Source organism: Aquila chrysaetos, chromosome 2 (genome assembly GCF_900496995.4).
Source record: "Aquila chrysaetos chrysaetos chromosome 2, bAquChr1.4, whole genome shotgun sequence".
Lineage (NCBI taxonomy): Eukaryota > Metazoa > Chordata > Aves > Accipitriformes > Accipitridae > Aquila > Aquila chrysaetos.
The window spans coordinates 26,774,193-26,794,008 of NC_044005.1; the positions used below are offsets into that span (position 1 = coordinate 26,774,193).

General features: G+C 42.0%; 1 protein-coding gene across 13 annotated transcripts in view; it reads right to left on the reverse strand.

The window, feature by feature from the left end:
- The window catches only part of TTLL5 (tubulin tyrosine ligase like 5), a 145,550-nt gene that overhangs the window by 124,776 nt on the left and 958 nt on the right, over positions 1–19,816 (reverse strand). For 10 of the 13 annotated variants that reach the window (XR_005931968.1, XR_005931967.1, XR_005931969.1 and 7 more), the window contains exons 3-9: positions 17,239–17,348; positions 15,247–15,329; positions 14,285–14,391; positions 13,594–13,751; positions 12,953–13,035; positions 10,856–10,925; positions 10,477–10,561 (exon numbers count right to left, since the gene is read on the reverse strand). Coding sequence is in view for 9 of the 13 variants with exons in the window: in XM_030003084.1 (XP_029858944.1) it covers positions 10,477–10,561; positions 10,856–10,925; positions 12,953–13,035; positions 13,594–13,751; positions 14,285–14,391; positions 15,247–15,329; positions 17,239–17,348 (696 nt within the window). In the remaining 4 variants the exon portion in view is untranslated. Of the gene's footprint in view, positions 1–10,476; positions 10,562–10,855; positions 10,926–12,826; positions 12,933–12,952; positions 13,036–13,593; positions 13,752–14,284; positions 14,392–15,246; positions 15,330–17,238; positions 17,349–19,816 lie in introns of those variants that run through there. The other 3 variants (XM_041122018.1, XM_041122025.1, XM_041122024.1) reach the window with 3 other exon arrangements.

The window sequence follows — 19,816 nt, forward strand, 5'->3', positions numbered from 1 at the left end:
TGCAATGCAAAGACCCAACACACTTAACACTGCTGTGTATTGCCGGTAGTTAAGTTTGTGTGGTCTGAATGGTTCAACAACTGGATCCACATTGCTTTGAATTCTTACAAAGAATTTTGCTGGAGGATTTGTCAAGTGAAAAAAAATTTAAAAAAAATCTAGGAACAGGTGAAATTTTCCACTGTTAGACAGGAAGGTTTCCTGCCACTTCAGTGCATTCTTCTGACCCCACTTCATCTAAACCAGCAGTTCTTGTTAACAATGTGAAATATTATAGAGGTAACCAAGAAAGGAATGGATGTCTGTTCTGTACCCACCATCAGAAGGATATCAAGTCTGTTTTGGCCTGAATTCAGATTTGCTCTCTCCATAATGCAGGTTCTAACAGCAAGTTTTCAATTTTGGATTTCTCCTCTGTTGACTGAACTCTCTTTCACCTGCCAATGGACTTGGGGGCACAGAGAGCAGACAGGCAAAGGAAGCACAAGGAACGGTCCCCTGTCACAGCATTAACCTGGGTCACCTCTGTGATATGTATTACACAGAGATAATATAGCTCACAGCAGCAAGGACATAGGAAGCACCTTCCCCCGTCTTGATGTTATGTACTGCTTGTATTTAGTGTCTAAATTGAACAACAAGTGATATCAAAGATAGTCACTTTCATTAACTTGTTTCCCTGACCTCACTGCACTCCCATCCTCTCAAAGATCTTCCCCTTGTAATGAATCTTGCCCTTTTAAAAATCTGAGGAAAGGGATAAGTTGAAAAAATTAAGGACACCTACTAACATGATATACAACAGATTAGATTCCAAAAGTCTCTATTGTGGGAGAGCTTCTACCCCAAAACTAGAGCTGGAAATCAGAAAGGTTAAACCAAGGTTGACTGTGCACTATTCAGTTTCCACACAAACTGCTGCCAGCAATATAGCCTCCCAGGCAGAAGTAGCAGCAATCATATTGTGAACAGCCCTGGCAGCCTCCCTCCCTTTCACTGCAGCTTCTCTTTTCCTCAGCAGGACAGAGGAGATGCCCTTCACTTATGAATTTGAAACTTAGAATAGAGAAGCGACACTCATACATTCAATCATTCTGACACACCTGCCCATGTCTCAGCTGGTCACAGTCAAGTCACACAGGCACATGCCAGCTCAGATAAAAGCAACAACCAGTTCCCTTTACCAACAACTACACACTGCCACCTAGCTCACCTTCAACAACAGCACATTTGCTTTCCCTCTGGCTGCACTTTCTCTGGGATTAGAGAGGGGGAAAGAGCAGTCAAAATCGAGCAGTAGGGTGACAGTAGTGGCAGCAGGTGGCCTAGGCAGCAGGAACAGAAAATCAAGGGAGAAGCCTTACTAATTCCTTCAGACTCCAGAAGTACTCTCAACCTCCAGACTAACAGTACATCGCCTAGAGGCATCCCAGCTCTCTGCCTCCCTGTCAGGCTTCAGACTTCCCCTGTTAAAAATCACCTTTGGCATTCAGATACTGACAGATCACTGCCCTCCCTCCCCATCTTGTAAGAGTTCACTATAAGCCTAATAAGCAAGCTTAAGCTCCACCTTCAACAGGCCACTTACTCCACAAGTGGCATGCAGCACTCTTCCCTGGTGACCCAGCAATCTACAAAACATGTCACAGAGTCCACACTTACCTCTAGAAATTCCCAAATCCACCACACCACACTTTGATTGGCCCCTAACCCACACCCCTACACTACCTTAACCCAAACAACCTACCATTTTACCGTCACGCATTCAGGCAGGACACTACCTGAGGGGTTGTACACTGCTCTTTGCCTTAGCCCCAGCATTACTTCAGGAAATGAATTGACCACAAGGGAAGGTTTGTCATATGCAACCAATTTTGGAAATACATAAACTGGATCATTAAATATTTACGTAAGAAGTTACATGGTTTTGCATGAAACTTGGCAGCTCTGGAATGCTTATTTGAGACACCTAGCCAGGGCCTGGGAAAGGAGAAGGAGAAGAGAAAAGACCCTGGAGTGGAAGAAGGAAAGAATAGTTAATCCCTTTTCTCTCAAACAAGTGCTACAGAAAAAGCACACATTTTGATAGTCTTTTCCATGACTGCAGACAGAATTCCTGACTACATGTCCTGGAAATAACCAGTGTAGTCTTTCTGTAACCACGCTCCTCACATTTTATGCTTGGAGTCACTTTCTCAGTCCCTCTCCCCTCCCCTGACCATGCATTAGACTTTGGCTTCCCTCTTAGTCTATTAGCTGCCACTTTGTTTAGGGAACTAAAGCCACATAGAAAGTTGTTTGCACCATTCAATTCTCTTTATGGCTCCCATGAACTGCTGTTAAAATCAGGATGAAAAGAAACAAGACACCCTATGGGAATTGTTCAATGGACTACAACTGGTAGGTGAGAACTACAGATATTTCCATTTTTAACACTATTAAGTTCTGGACTCCAAAATGCCACCTGGGACCCAGTTCTCTTGCAGTGCAGGTCAGAAAACAGACATCTAGAGACCATCACAAACCCCCTATCTCCAACATGAACATTTTCCACAGCATGCACCTGATATGTCAGTTAGCAACTGAATATGAACAGGAGCCAAAGCTTGTATGGGAATTACTAAACATAAAAAGTTTTGGTGACATATGATGGCAGAGTTTCTCTAACCAAAGCTGGATAAAATTATTCAAAAGGTTCTACGTTCAAGGACAAGATCCAGGAGCAGTTTTATCAGATGTCTGGGGGGACAGGGAAAAAAGATTTATTTTCCTTTTTTTATCTTTTCACAACAAATTTGCAAGTTTTCAACTTATGCACTGCCATTAACAGGATTTTGAACCTACGGAGCATAAGGAAACACCATGAAGGTAACCTAGCACTGGCACAGGTTGCCCAGAGAAGTTGTAAAGTCTCCCTCCTTGGAGATATTCAAAAGTCATCTGGACATGGTCCTGGGCAACTGGCTCTAAGTGGCCCTGCTTGAGCAGGGGGGTTGGACCAGATGACCTCCAGAGGTCCCGTCCAACCTCAGCCACTCTGTGATTCAGTGAACCTCTTCCGTCTCTCACATTCTCTGGTTTCTCATCGTGCAGATTGTCACCAAGAGTTGCCTAGCCTCTCCAATTCTTTAGTACACTGACCCTGTCAAGCTCAACAGCAGGGTCATGTAGTTATACCCAGAGACCCACTATGCCTGGGTAGACCACCCTCTGCTACCCAAAGACAGACTCAAAGGATGGGGGCGGGGAAGTAATTTGAGGAACATGAAAGATGAGGAGGGGTCTATAGAAGAGATCAAAAATGAATTTGCTAGTTAGTATTTAGCTACTTTTCCTTCAGAATTTCCTAAAATACACCATCAAGAAGAGAGGTTGCTGAAGCCAGCAAGACACACTTCTTTTTCTTGGAGAATGGTGATATGCTATGTCAATATTGTAACTACATCACTGCAAGATATACAAATATTGCTCAAGAAGCCATTTTTCCACTCCTTTTTTTAAACAACTCTTTCATCCAAAAGAGCAGTTTTGATGAAGTTCAACAAGAGTAGATTGTTCAAAATTAAACCCTTGGACAAGGACTCTAACTAAGGGCCACATCCCATACCACTCACAAGTGTCTAGCTACCTGCCATGGGAACCAGATTTAACAAAGAGCATCACTAGGCCATGATTTAAATATATATAGTAAAAAATATAAAAAATATTTATATTACATATATATAAAAATATATACAGTAGGCTTCCTTGCACCTCTCAAACAGTAGCAGCCTGAGGCCCAACTACCCCATTTTACAGAAGAAAATTCAAAGTAAAAAACACATAGTCTAAAATCAGGTAGCAGGTGTCTGTATAAGCAGTAAATTTCTATATATGTCTTTTCATAGACAGACAGATAGTCCTTTCCCCTCAGTGATTCAAACCCTGCTTATCTTAATTAAAAAGCAAGGAAGCAGCAGAAAGTCTCCTGGCTTGACGCACAATCCACTGGTCCAAAGTCCAGTGGGGACATCTAGTGAAAAACACTGCTCCACAGCGTCTGTGCGAGGCGATGTCTACTGAAGTGGTTGTAGTCTGATCCCAGGTGTCCATGCAGAAGTGGAGGCCTGCCAGGCAGGGGTTACTGCAAGGAGGACGGGGCTGCTGTGGCCAAGCCAGCTGGCTCTGGCCTAAGTGCAGCCTGTGAGGTAATGTGAATTCCTTGGCTCAAAGCGAGCACCTGAATGCTTCGGAAACCACAGGAATCCAGCACAGAAAAGGTAAATATCCCAGTGGAGCCAGTGCTAACTAGGAAGCCAGGCTACCGAAGGAGGGGGCGCTGCGAGGCTGAAGCAGGGGTGAGCTTAGGCAGCAGCATGGCAGCCAGTGGCAGCTGCTGTGAAGTCCGGCTGCCTACCCCGCCATTACGGGAACTCTCGTGTCCCTCTGGAAAGTCTCCCCCAGCTGCTGCTCCTTGGGCCCTTTGCAAGAACATTTGCTTTTCAGCTCAGTTTTGCCTTTTTTTTTTTTTTTTTTTTAAATCTATTTTTCAAATTCAGTGTAAATCTGACTAAGAAGTTCCTGCTGGGCTAGGACACTTCCAGCCATTCAGGGTCAGAAAGAAGGCTGCCTAAACCTGGTAGTTTAGGCAAAAAAGTAGGCTGTGGAGAAGTCTCCCCAAAACAAGGAGCCATTTCACTATGAATTTCCCACACCATGTGTCAAGTCCCCGTTATGTCTGCAGGCACCAAGCAAGACAGGTCCATCAGCCTACTTTCTGTCCCACAAGGAGGTACATAGAAGGAGGGAAAGCCAGACAGGAGAATGACAGGCATCCATAGCTGGCAAAATGAGGAAGGCTCACAAACAGCACAAGCTATTCCTGGCCTCATGTCCTCTTCAGCTGTACTTCAGACACAAGTCAGGCTTGTTACTCTCTCCTTGCATGGATGCTCCTCCAAAAACCAGCATAAACCACCAATTCAATGGTTGGCTCTAAGAGCAGCCTTGGGACTTCCACATAACTAGGCTTGGTGAGTCACCTTCAAAAGCACGTCAAAGTTTGTAATTAAGACTGTAGTTTATTAACAGTGAACCTCTTATTCATACATACATGTCATAGGATATAAAAGGTATGTCAATAAATATATTCCATCACATATTTTGGAAGTCTCAGATAAATAAAACTACCTAGATTTTTAACATACAATTAGATGACTGAGTTACACCCTCAGGCAAACCTGGACCAAGCTTGCCAAGACCATCTCATTCTCCAAACCTATACCTTTGATGCAAAGGTCCCAGCTACAGTTCTCCAGGCTGTGAATCATAGATGGCCAATCTAGATGATAATTGTCCTTTCCAGCACCAAGTTACTAAATATCTGCCAATTTAACAGATGTACAGCAGCATGCTTTGTCTACTTTTTTTTAAAATATATAGTAGTAAAGTGTTCGACACCACATTTTTCAATTTAACAGACAAGGATCTTAAGTCACGCAGTGCTGCTTTATGCCTTAAGCACAGCTTCAGTCTTGTTTCAAGCTTCAAGAAAGAGAAAAAAAAAATACCCCATGCCCTCCAAACAGATCACTGAGTATCCCTAAACGAATCTATTGGCAGCATTCCTTCTAAAGGTGGACGAGGCCCAAAATATGCAAGAGGAGGTTTGACAGTTTGAGGGAGGCAGGACCAGAAAAGTAGTATTGTAATGAAAGATGAAAACCTACAGCACATTCACTAATACCATTCTTAGTAACTCTCCAGAAGTCTGACACCTGACTCTGATGACCTAAGGCTCTGTCCATACTAAATACAGCTTATTCCATGGGGAGTGGGGTGGAAATAGCTACAAAAGCAACCAACTCAACATCAGCACTTCCTAAGTTCTACTCAATATTCTTTTAGGGGATAAACAAAAAAAAAAGGCTTTGATATCAATATCTTCCTGAAAAATCGCATTGAAAAAATGCTAGGGCAAACCAAACAGTTATTCAGTACTTCCAGCACAAATCAAGCAACAATAACTGAAGGCTTTTGTTACACACCTCCGGGTACATACCCTTCACATCTCCTTAAAAGGAAACTTTTTCTTCACTCTTCCACATGGAAAGTGAAACACAAGTTACACATGCTGGATCAATAATCCCTTTCTTCTCCTCAGCATTGAAGCCTCAAATTCCACTCTAGATCATATCATGACAAGTCTAGCTCTGCCAAGAGAAACCAGACCTAAGGAAGTATCTAGTCAAACATCACAAATGTGTATTATACCAAGTCTGTTCCTTTTAAAGATCATTACATTTTATGGTTTTCTGATAGCATTCCTTTTCTGGTAGAGGTCACCAACTTTACTGAAACAGTCAGGTTCCTCTTCTACTTGGAATATGCAAAGCATTACACTGGAGGGGAACATTACCTTTCAGACAAAGAAAATGGGAAAAGAAAATTAAGAGAACAACCCAGAAGAGGTCACCCTGACTACACTTCAGAGACTACCTACCTTCAGAAAGCAAACTCAAAACACGGAAGTCACCACAGCGCACCACAAGCACTAGCAGAGGTCCTGAAAAGAGATTCCTTTGTTCTGTTGGTGGGTTTCCCCTTAGATTGCTTCAATGCCACATTTGATTCCAGGCCCTGATCTTACCTCCCAGTTCTCTGCTACAAATTGCTTCCACTCTTAGGCAGTGTTGGGGTTTTTTCTTAAGTAAAGAGTAAAAACCAGCTTCTACTCCCAAAGGTTAAAGCATTCCTCCCTCCTCACACAGCTAAAGTTTTGTCCCTGCTTTAAACCAAAGCATTACAGTGTGTGAGGCAATAAAAGGGTCTCTCCCAGCACTTAACTCACACTGTTGAATGGAAGGCAAAAAAGCTAAATAGGAAGCCAGAATGCAGGCTCCAGGTTCCTTACCTCTTACCAACTGAATTTGCAAATCCAGGGTGTGGGAAAAAGCCAAATCACTAAAGACCACTAGTGCCATCTGGAGGCCACACAGAACAGCCCACCGTGAGTTTTCTGTCAACCTCTGCTCACGCTTGAGTGTTGTCCTCCAAAGACAGCTTGCCAGCACTTGCTGCACAAACTTACCAACTCTACAGCCACAGAAGTGAAAAGTTTAAGAGTAATTAAAGATACTGGTTGCAATAAATTTATACCTATCATGTGAAAGCATTCAACTACAAGTCTTTAGCCATAGCTGACACTACAGCTGAAATTGCTCAGTGGACAGTTGAACTTCAGTAACAGAGCTAGAGTTACCCTCCAGAGTCAAGACTGTCCTTGGACCAGAGATAACATCTCATTATTCCCTCTACACCAGCCCCACAGTTGTACTGGTACAGCTGACTATCGCAGAGCAGCATTAAGATACCTAGTGCCACAGTTAGTCTCCATATACTAGCTACCTCTCACAGAGAGCTGTAAGATGGGATGCAATTTGAAGGAAAGGATAACTACCATTAGTAATACTGTGGTGTCCTGTACATATATGTTCCATTTGTCATGTATGTGGACACCATGTGCTCTAGGTTTGATTATAGTTTAAACAAATGGAATCTAAACACAGGATTTTAGAACACTAAAAAGTGATTTGCAAGTATTACTGCCACGTGGGATCTTACCAAGATGGAGAGTCCAGAATCGTTGAGACTGATGCTTCTAGATGGATACCCAGAAAGAAAACTTAAGTTATTTGCTCAGGGTTGACTACAACACTGTTTCAAGCTCTAGAGGTGAATATCCTAAATGCCAAAAGAACAAAGAAATTCAGCCAGCCAGAATCCAGGTTATCAAGTAGGAACACTGGCTCACAAACTCAAGGAAATCAGATCATTCTTTCAACAGACCTTTTACCTAGGATAGCCCAGATGATCTACAGTCTTGCTACCAGTAGGTACTCCTGGTCTATTATCTTCCAGGAAGGTACTTCCAGGCACATGAAGGATAAAACAATTATTGGGAACAGCAAGCACAAATTTTCCAAGAGCAAATCACATCTGATGCCTCCTGATTGCCTTCTAGGATGACATGAATGGTTCTGGGGACAAAGGGAGAGCAATGGATGCCATGGCTCAAGACGTGAGCACTCAAACAGCCCCTGTAAAGCTAGAGGAATGGGCTAACAGAACCCTCATGAACTTTAGCAAAAGCAAATGCAAAAGTCTTGCACCTGGGAGGAATAGCCCTGTTCAACAGTACAGGCTGGGTGGATAGCAGCTCTGCAGAACAGACAAACAGTCCTGGTGGACAACAAGCTGAACATGAATTAGCAGTTTGCCTTTGCAACAATGAAGGCTAACTACATGCTGGACTGTATCAACAAAAGTGTAGCCAGTAGGTTGAGGGAAGTGATTAGTACCTCTTACTTGTGACTGCTCAGCAAGTACTGGACACACATCTGGAATGCCATGTCCAGTTAGGAGCCCCCCCAGTACAAGTAGAAGTATTGACTAAGTGGTGCAAGTCTGGCAGAGAGCTGTTAAAATGGGCTGAAAAACATGATGTACAAGGAGAAGCTGAGGAGAAAAGGATTGTTTAGCCTGCACATAAGGCTAAGAATAGATCTAACTGCTGTGTTCAACTCCTTAATGCATGGCTATAAAGACAGAGCCAGACTCTTCGCAAAGGTGCATAGCAGAAGGACAAGAGGCAACAGTCAAACTGCAACAAGGGAAATTCTGACTAGATATAAAAAACACACACACATTCACAGTGAGAATGGTCAGACATTGGAACAGGTTGTCAGGAAAGACTATGGAATCTCCATTCTTGGAAGATATTCAAAACTTTATGGTATAAGGCCATAGAGCACCTGCCCAAACTTTGAAAGTGGTCTTATCTTGAGAACGAGGTTGGACTAAAGATCTCCAGACTTCCCTTCCCACCTAAATAATTTGATGATTCTATCTTAAGGGATTCACTAGAACTGTCTGACCAGTATATTTCAGTCAAAAGAATACACTTGTTTCCTTCCTCATTTCCTTCCCTAGACCTCAGATATGACTAGAATTGTTAAAACAAAAACAAAAAAAAAAGCATACACATGCCTACATACACTTCTGCCCTCAAGAAAAACATGTTACTCTACTATCAGAGACAAAAAAAAAAGCTATCTATCATGGAATTGGCACACTTGTCCCCAAACAGAGTAGAACACTTGTCTCTTACACGGATGGATTTTTGCAGAAGTAAACTCCTTTGTTACAACAAGATCAGCAGAACTACAAATCCTATTCTGGAGGCCTGCTATGCACTGCCCATTTTCAGAAGATCCTAGCAATCTACTCATTCACAATCGATGATTTTGTTTCCCTCTTCACTTTCCAATAACATGCAATATTAGCAACCAACAACTTAATTGCTGATTCCCAAGAGAAAAGTCTTGCATGCCAGGTGTGTTTAAGGCTCCTTTTCTACAGTGAATATAGTTGTCAAGTTTTCCACTGACCAAGACGAGCTACCCCTTCCTGCCTCCTTTTAGGGAAACAATCTTTGCAGCCAGAGGCACATCGAAACACACCTGAAGGGGATCTGTTCATCAATTTAAAGATATTTCTTGTGGGATAATTATTAATATATCCTTTTTGATTCAGTATCTGCATTGGATAAAGGCAAGTTAGGCAGATACTGTGTCCAAGTCAGAGCCATGCAGGCTTGAACCCTAGAGAGATTCTTTCTGGGTACACCAGATGTGCCTATAAGACAGATTCAGCACTGCTTAAAACTGTTGCAGAAGACAGTCCTGTGATGCTCTCTTCTCCAACACCACTGCAGTTAAGTTTCTGGTCTGTTGGAAATTCAGAGGGGTGATTATTTCAGATTTATTAGTTACTATAGATGGGTATTTAGCTAAACTTCTGTGACAAAAAGAAACAGGAATTTGATAGATAAGTGTTCCTCCTGGGAATCTTAAGTATCTTTCATGACTTACATGCAAAAGAAAACAGACATCTTGCAGGGTAAGAACAGTGAACTAGTCTAAAGCCACTTACTCGATACTGTAGAAAATACAAATACTGACCTAAAATTTAGAAGAGCAGTTGAAAGTATTAAAACAAAGGCCAATACAGCCAACAACAGGTCTCCAACTGCTTTTGTCTTTAGGACTACACAAAAATTTAGAAAGTTTAGATTCCCTTCACCTTGGAGGATGGAGAAGGGGCACAAAGGCACCAAAAGTCCAAAGAGATTTCAAGAAGAACCCAACCTTAAGAATGAACATGCCAATGACGGTGTATGTGGCCATTCAACCCTTCAGAGTTGAAAACTTGCTTTATTTATTACATATGTAATAAAGTCCCTCACTAAAGATCCTATAACCTATATAAAGAAAACTGATGGGACACAGCATGGTGAAGTATCATATACTTAAACTTTGCAGAACTCCCTAACTGGCACTTCCCTCATTCACTATTGCATCAGGAATACAGAGGCGAGCCAAGACATCTTTGAATCATCAAGTGCAGGTACACTGAGAAAGAAGAAACCTCCCCTACCTGGCCAATCCTTCCTCGTAGAGATAGATGACAAGTGGATCATAGGATGTAACCAGAACATAGAGGCGTACATCAAATTTGAAATCTGAAATACAGTTGTCAAGAGTCAGTGACCGCAAATATCTTTCAGACATCATATCCAGTTGAAGAATTTCAACACACCCTGAGAGCAATAAACCATTATCTGCTGCTGACATAGGTGCCTGAAGCTTTCCCAGTTGAAAAGCTTCAAGATTTTAAGGAATTTTCTAGTTACATTTTTCCGGTACTAGAGGAAGATAGACCACTCAATTATCCAAGTAAATTCCTGCAAAGATTGCAGAGATCCTCAGGTGTGGGGTTGGGGAAAGAGAGAAAAGCAATTCCTAAGCACACTCACCATCTATGAGCAGAGGGTTGCTGATGTAACGAGAAACCAGGATGTTGTCTTCCAGGACAATCTGGTTTGGCTACAGAAGAACAGAGAATCCAATAGTGAAAAAACAGGAGGCTTAAGGAATAAGAAGATGACTAGATCAAACCCACCATTTTTTCCAGCCTTTCCCTCCTAAAGCCACTCTGTACCAACAGCTATGTCTGGGAAGGGAGGAAACAAAAACAAAAGGAAAAAACACCACCATCAGTCACAACATACCTAAAGTAATTAGATCCTAACCAGAAGCCTGGGAATGATTACATTGCCAAAAAACCTGCCCATTGAATCTTCCAGTTAAGTGTTCCTTAGAGTAGAATACAGATTTAACAGCCACGTGGCAATGAAAAAAACAGGAAAAACACACATTTAAGAAGTGACTGTCATTCTGTTTGCTTCTCAAGCATTTAACCAAACACACAGAAGAGGGGTTTAAAAGACACTGGAAGGAGCATGTAACTACAGTTGGTGAAGAAGTCTCAAGTGAAGAAAATTACTCCTCAACTTGTGATCTTTATAGCTAGATCCTGGGCTGGTATCCAACCTTCTTACCTACATGAGTAAATACCTTCTACCGAGGTTCAGTTCACAGCAGGGGCTACTGTACCAGGAAGACACTACACTCATAGCTCAGAACAGAAAGCTGTATCTGTGACAAATACAGATTGCAAAGTCACGGGATCTGTTGAAAAAGCTTTTACTTTTTATTGTACACAACCCTCTCTCTTGTAACCAGTTTTAACTACTCATACAAACAGTTTCTTGCAAAATATGTTCTTGCCTTCAGTTTGCAAGAGAGCCAAGAGAACCCCATCATCCTGGCTTTATTCAATTTTGCATGTATTCAGCCACAGCACCAGCACCATGAGCAGGAAGCCTCGGCATATAGAGTGCACATATACAATGTGAGGGAACAAGCTCAACTTCCCTCAGTACATCACACAAAAGTGACAGCCTGTTTTATTATGAATCAGAGAAATTCAAAGGTTTGTTGTTTTGTTGGGGGTTTTTTATTGTTGTTTTTAAACACTTTTGTGATGAGATTCTAGAAAACACTCCCTTAATGGCATCAGACTGAAGGAAACTGAAGTCTTTGGGCCAAACTAGCTGAAGTGTTTCTGGAACAGATATACACAAAGGGAGATTGGTCCCAGAAGGGTCTTCTCCCCAGTTCAGGGCCAACTGCCATATAAGCCTGAGCTCGTTCCTCTCTTTCAAGCAAAGAAAAAAAGCTGAGTGCAGCTCTGGAAATACTTACCTCATACACTTGGCGAATTGCTCCCTTATTTTATGGGAAATGATCCAAGTAGAGAACAGATGAGGCAGCATGACCCCTTCAGTGCAGGGGAGGCTAAAGGGGTTTGAGTGAGTGAAAACAAAATGACTCACCAGTCAGTTGTGCTGCTGAGAATATTTATTGGAATCCCCTCATATGTTTGGCTCCTGCCCAGATGTATTTGTTACCTATGACAACCTAACTCCCTGCAAAGCCCAAAAAGGGCAAAAGACACTATAACCAGCACATTGAATTCAAAGAACCATCCCCATTACACCTCAGTAAGGGCACACCGGCACTTAGATAACACAGTTCTAAGATTGATCTTACTGTATCACGTAAAGTTTCATTTTAATTGGTCTTTTCCAGGGGGAAGAGGGAGACAGAGGGACTGTTTGAGAACTGTTTAGATTGCACAAGGAAACAACTAAGGAGAGTTCTGGGAATCCTCCCAAGGCCAGCCTACCGTCAGCCACAAGGAGACCGTAAAGCAGCACAGCTTCCCAAACCGTCTCATGGAGCATGAACTTGCTCCTAATAAGCTAAGACTTGAAAGTAGGTTGCAAGATAAGCAGAGCATACAAAGAAATAGATTGCTTTTGGTTACGCAGCATATGCCCGGGCAGGCTTTGACAGCTGCTCAGGACTGTTGAACTGCTCACCAATGTATGGTTGAAATCCAGAGCAGGGCCAGTGTCTGGTTAGATGTTTCCACGCCCCGTGCCCAGAAGCTGGCATAGTTTTGCAGACAGTGTTACTGAAGAGCAGTCCTTTTGCTGAACACTTACATTGTTTATCAGGTAGACACCTCGACCCCTGGAAGAGGCCACGGGCTTCACTATCCATGGGCCTCTGTCCTTAGAATAGGTATCTGGTTAAAAGAAAACAGCACAAGTCTGAAAGATCTTCCATTTTGCTTATTTACGGAGGAGCAAGAATCAAGAATGTTGCCCACAGTAAAAGCTTTAGAGAACTCCATGAGGAGATCAAAGTCTACTTTTTTGATGTCCTATTTTGCCCCTTGGGACTCACTGCAATTATTACGGCCCCTCCTGAAGCCCCTCCTGCTGCTCCAGTAGATTCATTTCTCTGCACTATGCCTCCTTTTGACACTTCTGTCTTCAGTACTCCCAGATATTAGTCAGGGATATTGTGGAGTTGATCAACAACACTGTGCACAAAGAACTCCTCAATTCTGAAGCCTTGAGTTCACATCAGCTGCTTGGGGACTTACACAGGCATGGAGTACACAGCAGAGTAGAAATTACATAAAGAAATCATGTGGGCCTTTTCCACTGTCTTTCCAGCTTCCTCTAATTTTGCTGCCTCAACCACTGGCATGATCAACAGGCTGGGATATTAGAAGTAATTCCCTTCCCCCTACCCAGTTATTTTGCTTCAGGTTGGGCATCATCAGCCATTCACTTACTGCAGAAGTCCTGGTACTCTGTTGGCAGGATAAAGGTCTGAGGTAAGATATGGAATGTCTTGAATCCATGGGCCAGCTGCATACGACTGACATTCTTGTATAGTCTGTCCTTTCGTGTGAGTTCATATGACCTGAAGTCCCAAAACAAGATGCTGTATCTATTTTTTCCCCACATAAAAAAACCCCACATTACAGCAACCCTTCATCCTAGTTACTAAAGCATCTCTAGCCCTGTCAGATGTCTAAACCCTAACCTGCAACTACTCCTCAGTTTTACTGTCTCTATCCTATGGCCATATTAATATCCATCCTCATCTGTAGCACCTCCTGCAATTCCCAAGACAGACTGAAGCACAGCAAACTGTTATAATGTTGTTTATAAACAACTTTAGCAGATGACATATGACTATGTCTGTAACTAAGAACTCAAAGCCCCATATACTTTACTTATACCACCAAATAAGACAAAAAAAAAATTTAAAAATCCAGTACCTGGGCTACAGACAAGCACTTCCAAGTCACAAACTATCTCCCCAAAGACCCTTTGGAATGAAGACAGCATGTGGCACAGGCCCAGTGTGTTGGGACTTCATAGAATCATGTATATTCTATTTTTTTTAGAGCTATATACATTCAAATTTTTGCAAACCATCACAAAGATGTTCAGCAAAACATGATATCAAGGCCTTACCTAGGGAAATGATTGACTTTCTGAATATCTGTAAGGGAACGCAACAAGTAGGGCTTCAAGTGTGATCCTGTCCACATGAGATTATAATTGCTGCTATTAGGGTGCACCTAGAAAGCAACATAAAAACACCACACACATAAAAACATAGAACTAATGAAAAGCACCACCACTTGTCCTACAGACCTTATGTCTATGAGACCAAAGCAATTCTAGTTTAAGACAATCTCCCCTATCCATCTCTAATATTAGGGCAACTCTAGCCAGACTCCTGTCCTAAGCTACTGTACAGCAGTGCTGGGAAATAACCATGTCATACTTTTCTAAAGAAACTTGTGGGTTTGTTCTTTTTATAGACTGTTTAAACCCAACTTGTAAAGCATTTTAGATTTCTTCAGGAAACTTGTGAGACCAATTCCTAAACTTGGTGTTATTCAGAAGAAAATCCACCATACACACACCTCTCTCAAACTGTCATTAGCTGCATATAGGACATTCCTTAGAGCAAGACAAGTGCTAGAAGAGAAACATGAAACACTACATCAATGCTTCTGTGAGCTTGAAAAGGCTGAGAGATTAAATCCTTTAGATCTTCCCAAGGGTGTAAGATGACGCTTTAAAAGCAAGAAGAGAAAAAACACATGACCCAACTTCAGCATCCCTTTTTCCCCAATTTTGCAGCCTTAGGGCTAAAGGCTACTCCTCAGAGAGCAAAACCATGACATATTTCCTGTCTGACAGGCAGAGTATGTAAAAAAAAAAAAAAACCTCAAGGGGGTCCACAGCAACTTCCTGGTTCTAACCCTGCAGAGTGGAAAAAAAAAAAAAAACAAAAAAAACAACAACAACAAAAAACCACACCACAAACCACAAAACAAAATACAAAAAAAACCAAAAAATGTAATCATCATCATCACCACCTCCCAGCCCAGCACATAATCAGATCAGAAGTTCATTGCACTCACCTCATGGAATCCATGGGCAGTCAGAATGCTTCGAACCAGACGGCTGTCTGTTCGCACAATCTTATAGGACAAGTGGTAGCGCTCTGTTAAGAAGGGAGGAGACACGATATTAGAGTCTTCACCTAGAATAATAAACCAAAGTTACCTATGCTACCAAAGAGAGAGAAAAGCACCATAGGACTCAGCACAGTACAGCTGCACTTAATCCACAGTGGAGCATCCACACACTAGCAGTATGTAACAGGCAAAGGGTGGTAGGAAGTGCCTGTCCATCTCTTGGGGCACTAACTCCAATGACAGCATTGAACTGACTTACATCAATCCTTACATATAATATTGCTGCATCACTAAACCCTATCGTATCAAAATAAAACACAGGACATGCTAACAAATACCCAGATTTTATTTTTTTTTAAAACAGCTCTTTATATAGACTGCTTTATAACACTCCAAACATGATTTCAGGTCTTTCTTCTCTATTCAATATCAGTACTCCTAGCTAAAAGTAATCATGCCATATGCCCTTCATTAACATGGCTACCTTATATGATCACTTAGATCTTGAAAACCCAAAATAAAACACTGAATTTTTGTTCGCATCTCATCCACCTGTACTGATCTTCCAGTAAATGACTGCAAAAAATAGTAGGAAATAAAGTAAATAGGACAAAGAAAAAAAAAAGAGAGAGAAAATCACTATCCGAGTAGAAAGTCATAAAAACAAAAGCAGTAAGCAGCACTGGAAGTATAAGATAAACAGAAAGCAAGTAGCAAGACTAGAGGCCATTTGTCATACAAAAGGATGTGGCAATCCGTAAAAGAGTTCAAAGACGTAGAGGCAGAAATTGCAATGCTAGCATACAGAATCACTTGGAAAAGGCACTTTACAAATTGGTTCAAACTAAGAATAGAAAGATGAAGATTAGATTAAACCTCAGGAAATATGTTCTACCAATAAAAATAAGACTAAAGAAAAGAGTAAGAGGTATCATAATCTGGGACCAGACAAAGCTCAATGAAATTCAACAAGTTGCACTATTCAGCAGTAGACTTGTTAAACCACGAAAAGCCTCCACCTACTGAGAAAATGCAGAAGAGGGTATCCAGTTAGGATACAATTACCATCAGCTTCTGCCATCATTCAAGTATGTTTTTAACTCACATGAAAAGGATCAGGAGTTTCCACACACAAATCACCTTCTTTACCCCTTACCCCAATAAGCCAGAAGCATTTCTGCTTGGATAGGATATTAGAAATGAGGGCACCAATTACCTAAGAAAGGGACAAGCAAGAGAAGAAAGAAGTGTCAGCATCTTCACAAAAAGAAGCTGAGTAGATTTTAGCTTTTCTCCAACTCAGCATATCCAGAACGAGCTCCCAGCTACACACACCCGCAAGTACTCTCACAATCCAGAGTGACTGTTTATAACAACTCTGCCTCTTATTTAGAGGCTTTCCCTTATTTGACACTAGACAGGTTTGGTCTCCCAACTCAAGCGCTGCCAGAACAGCAATCATTTTGCTTATGGCCTTACGCACAGCTGTGAGGCTGTAGACGCAGAGATTTGTTACTACAGCTTGCTACTGTTCTTACCGCTGTGGGGTTGGCTGCTTTATCTCCCAGTGAAACCCTCTCAAAACTCACTGCAATGATTGATTTTAAGTTCTTAGCTACAGAGCAATTAATTTATATTCTGGTCATAAGTTCCAGCATGATCTCCAAGTTGAATTTGCAAGCAGACAGTTCCAACTCAAAACACATCAGGACCCAATGGAGGGACAAATACAGACACTTGTCACAACCCAAAGATGCGATAAGCATTCACCAACCAATCGAGCGTTTCTAAACATCTCAGTACTCAGACACAAGAGAAGATTGCAATTTCCTTCCTACCATGTCCTCTTCCCCACCACAAAGAGAAGGGAACATCCAGGTAAGAGACTTCCACCTCATGCCTTCAGGCCAAAAGCTTGCACATAGTTGCACCCACCTCCAATTAGGCGGAGGTAGCTGTCGTTGGTCAGAATGGCTTCAGCATGAAACACCAAAACGGGGATCCGCCTGCAGCCGCCACCGGTCCACTTGATACATGGATGATCCCTGAAATAGCAAGACAGTCAGTATAAGCAACTGCCGAGCCTCATACACACAGCAATTCTCCATACTTGTCCATGCTTGCCCACCTAGACAGGACACAGGCAAACACACTGTGGGAAAATAACGGAAGATTGGCGAGGAGGATTATAAACATAATCGAGTGACTTGCAGCTGGGGTGTAGAAAAATACATGTATCATTCTAATTGTTGTCTATCCTTGTGTGTTTGACAAGTGGAACATCTGTGTTCAGATAACACAGGCCTGTGATAGACTTAGAGGCACCCTATCGAACATGCTCAAGACTCCTGCCCTGCTGTGGGAAAGATCAAAGCACAGTGGTAAACTACACCTACGCAAATCCCTATAAAACAGGCACAAACAGCAGGTTCGGCAATCCTCAAGCAAGGACCAAGTACCACGGTGCCCATGTCCTCCTGCTTGTGTGCCGATGCCCCGGTGCTGCTTCAGGGATACCCTGGTCAGCGAGGTAAGGAAAATAAATTTACTCTTTGCATTTCAGCCATGGTTTTGTGGTTGTTCCTGTTCCCTGCCTGTGCTGACTCACACGCACAGGCTAGGCAGCCTTGGTACTCGGCCATAAAGGGAATCTTCCAGATCATCATCTTTTTGATTTGGTCTTGCCAGTCTAAGTCAGAGTTCTGCTTAATTTGTATTTATTTTACTGAGTGTAATTTGGGAGAAACCCCATGAATTTTCATAGCTACAGTTCTCTGTATTTATAGCCTGAAAACAGGATCTATAATTCAGGATAAACTGTAATTGCTGGTATCCACACAACTAGACCTTACAATGCATGTTCCAGTCTCCAATTTAAGAACTGCAAATCAGTGCATACTGCCTGGTTGTAATCCTGGACTCCAAAGTGCACAAAAAGGCACTCATACAAAGTTTGAGAGACTAGAACAGGCTTGGCTCACACAACAGATGAACTTGTGCGTTCTTCCTTCTTAATTTCTGCCAGATGCAGTGGAATGCAAGCCCAGAATTCAACAACGATGCCCCCAGCCAGCTACTCAAGCTACAGGTTCCGAGATGCAGTGATCAGTTCTGTCCAGAACAACATAACTACACTGGGAACTATCATCTCCTCAGAGGAATTAAGGACACACACAAAAAAAAATTAAGATCCATTATATAAAATCCTAAGATCACAGAAGGAAAACCTGCCAACCTCCCTAAGCAAATAAAACCCAGACTACTTATTACTCACTGTGCAAAGAAATGGAACCACAAAAAAGTTAACAGAAAACAGAGACTGAGGGGTTAGAGAGGCACATCTCTACACAAACGAGAAGAAATATAAAGACTGGCAGAGATACACAGAAGCATTTGTCTATAGAATGTCTATAGGCAAGATGATTGTCTGCCAAAGGTTTGGAGAAACTACAGAAGACAAACACCTCCTACACTTACAACACAGGAACAGAGATAAAAGGGCACTTTTCTGATGCTAGAACAAGCAAGTACTCTTAAGTGTAGCCTTGGTCCTCTTAACCAACTTATTACCATTATCACCCACCCAGACAAATTAACTTCACAGCACTCCCATCTGCTTCCACCACCTCTAAAGATAAAAAAAATTTTAAAAAAAGAAAATAAACTACTAGGGTATAATTAGCTGGAAGGAACCCGAGAAGCTTCCAGAATTTATACTACAGGCCAGAGCCTTATATAAGTGGGAAATGAGCTGAGGCAACAGGAAGGGAGTTTATGTTAAGCCTGTCCTGAGGATTTGCAGTAAGGTTCAATCCTCCAGGTGACAGTCATTCATTCCTAGCATGACCCTTGGTCACTTGATGCCAACATACTATTACAATTACATTCCAGGTGAAGGCAGTTCTGGACCTTTCCATCCATGACGGTCTGGCAAGTCTGAGCCAACTACTTGGTATGAAGCAACATTCCTCTAAGTGCCTTAAAGCCACTGCAGTTTGCAACTGGGCACTCAGTCACAGTATGTGCCCAAAAGAAAACAGACAGGACATGTTAAAGTAGGTCCAGCTGAAACAGAAAACGGATACCACTCTGGGAAAGAATAAGGGAGCAACTCCTTCACAAGCAAAGATAAAAGAAGTTACTAAAAAAAGACAGAACAAACATACACTAATAAGTAATAAAAACTCTGGAAGTTGAGTTCTTACAAGACAGTTTTTAGAAAGGACATAAAACATTGCATATCAGTCTACTGTACAGTAGATTTCCATTCTCTGCAGCAAAGTAAAAACTAAAACAAAAAACTAAACAAACAAACAAAAAAGGACATTAATTTCCTTAATCATCATCAAGAAAGTTCCCACCTTAGGAACATGACAGGAAGACATTAATGAAACTATGGACTTTAGAGTAGCCAATGAAGAGCTGCACCTCCAGCCCTGATGAATATGGTGGTCTTTTAGGCTACAAATGTAGGCAGGCTGCCCACAGGCTTGAGGCCCAAACCAACCATCTT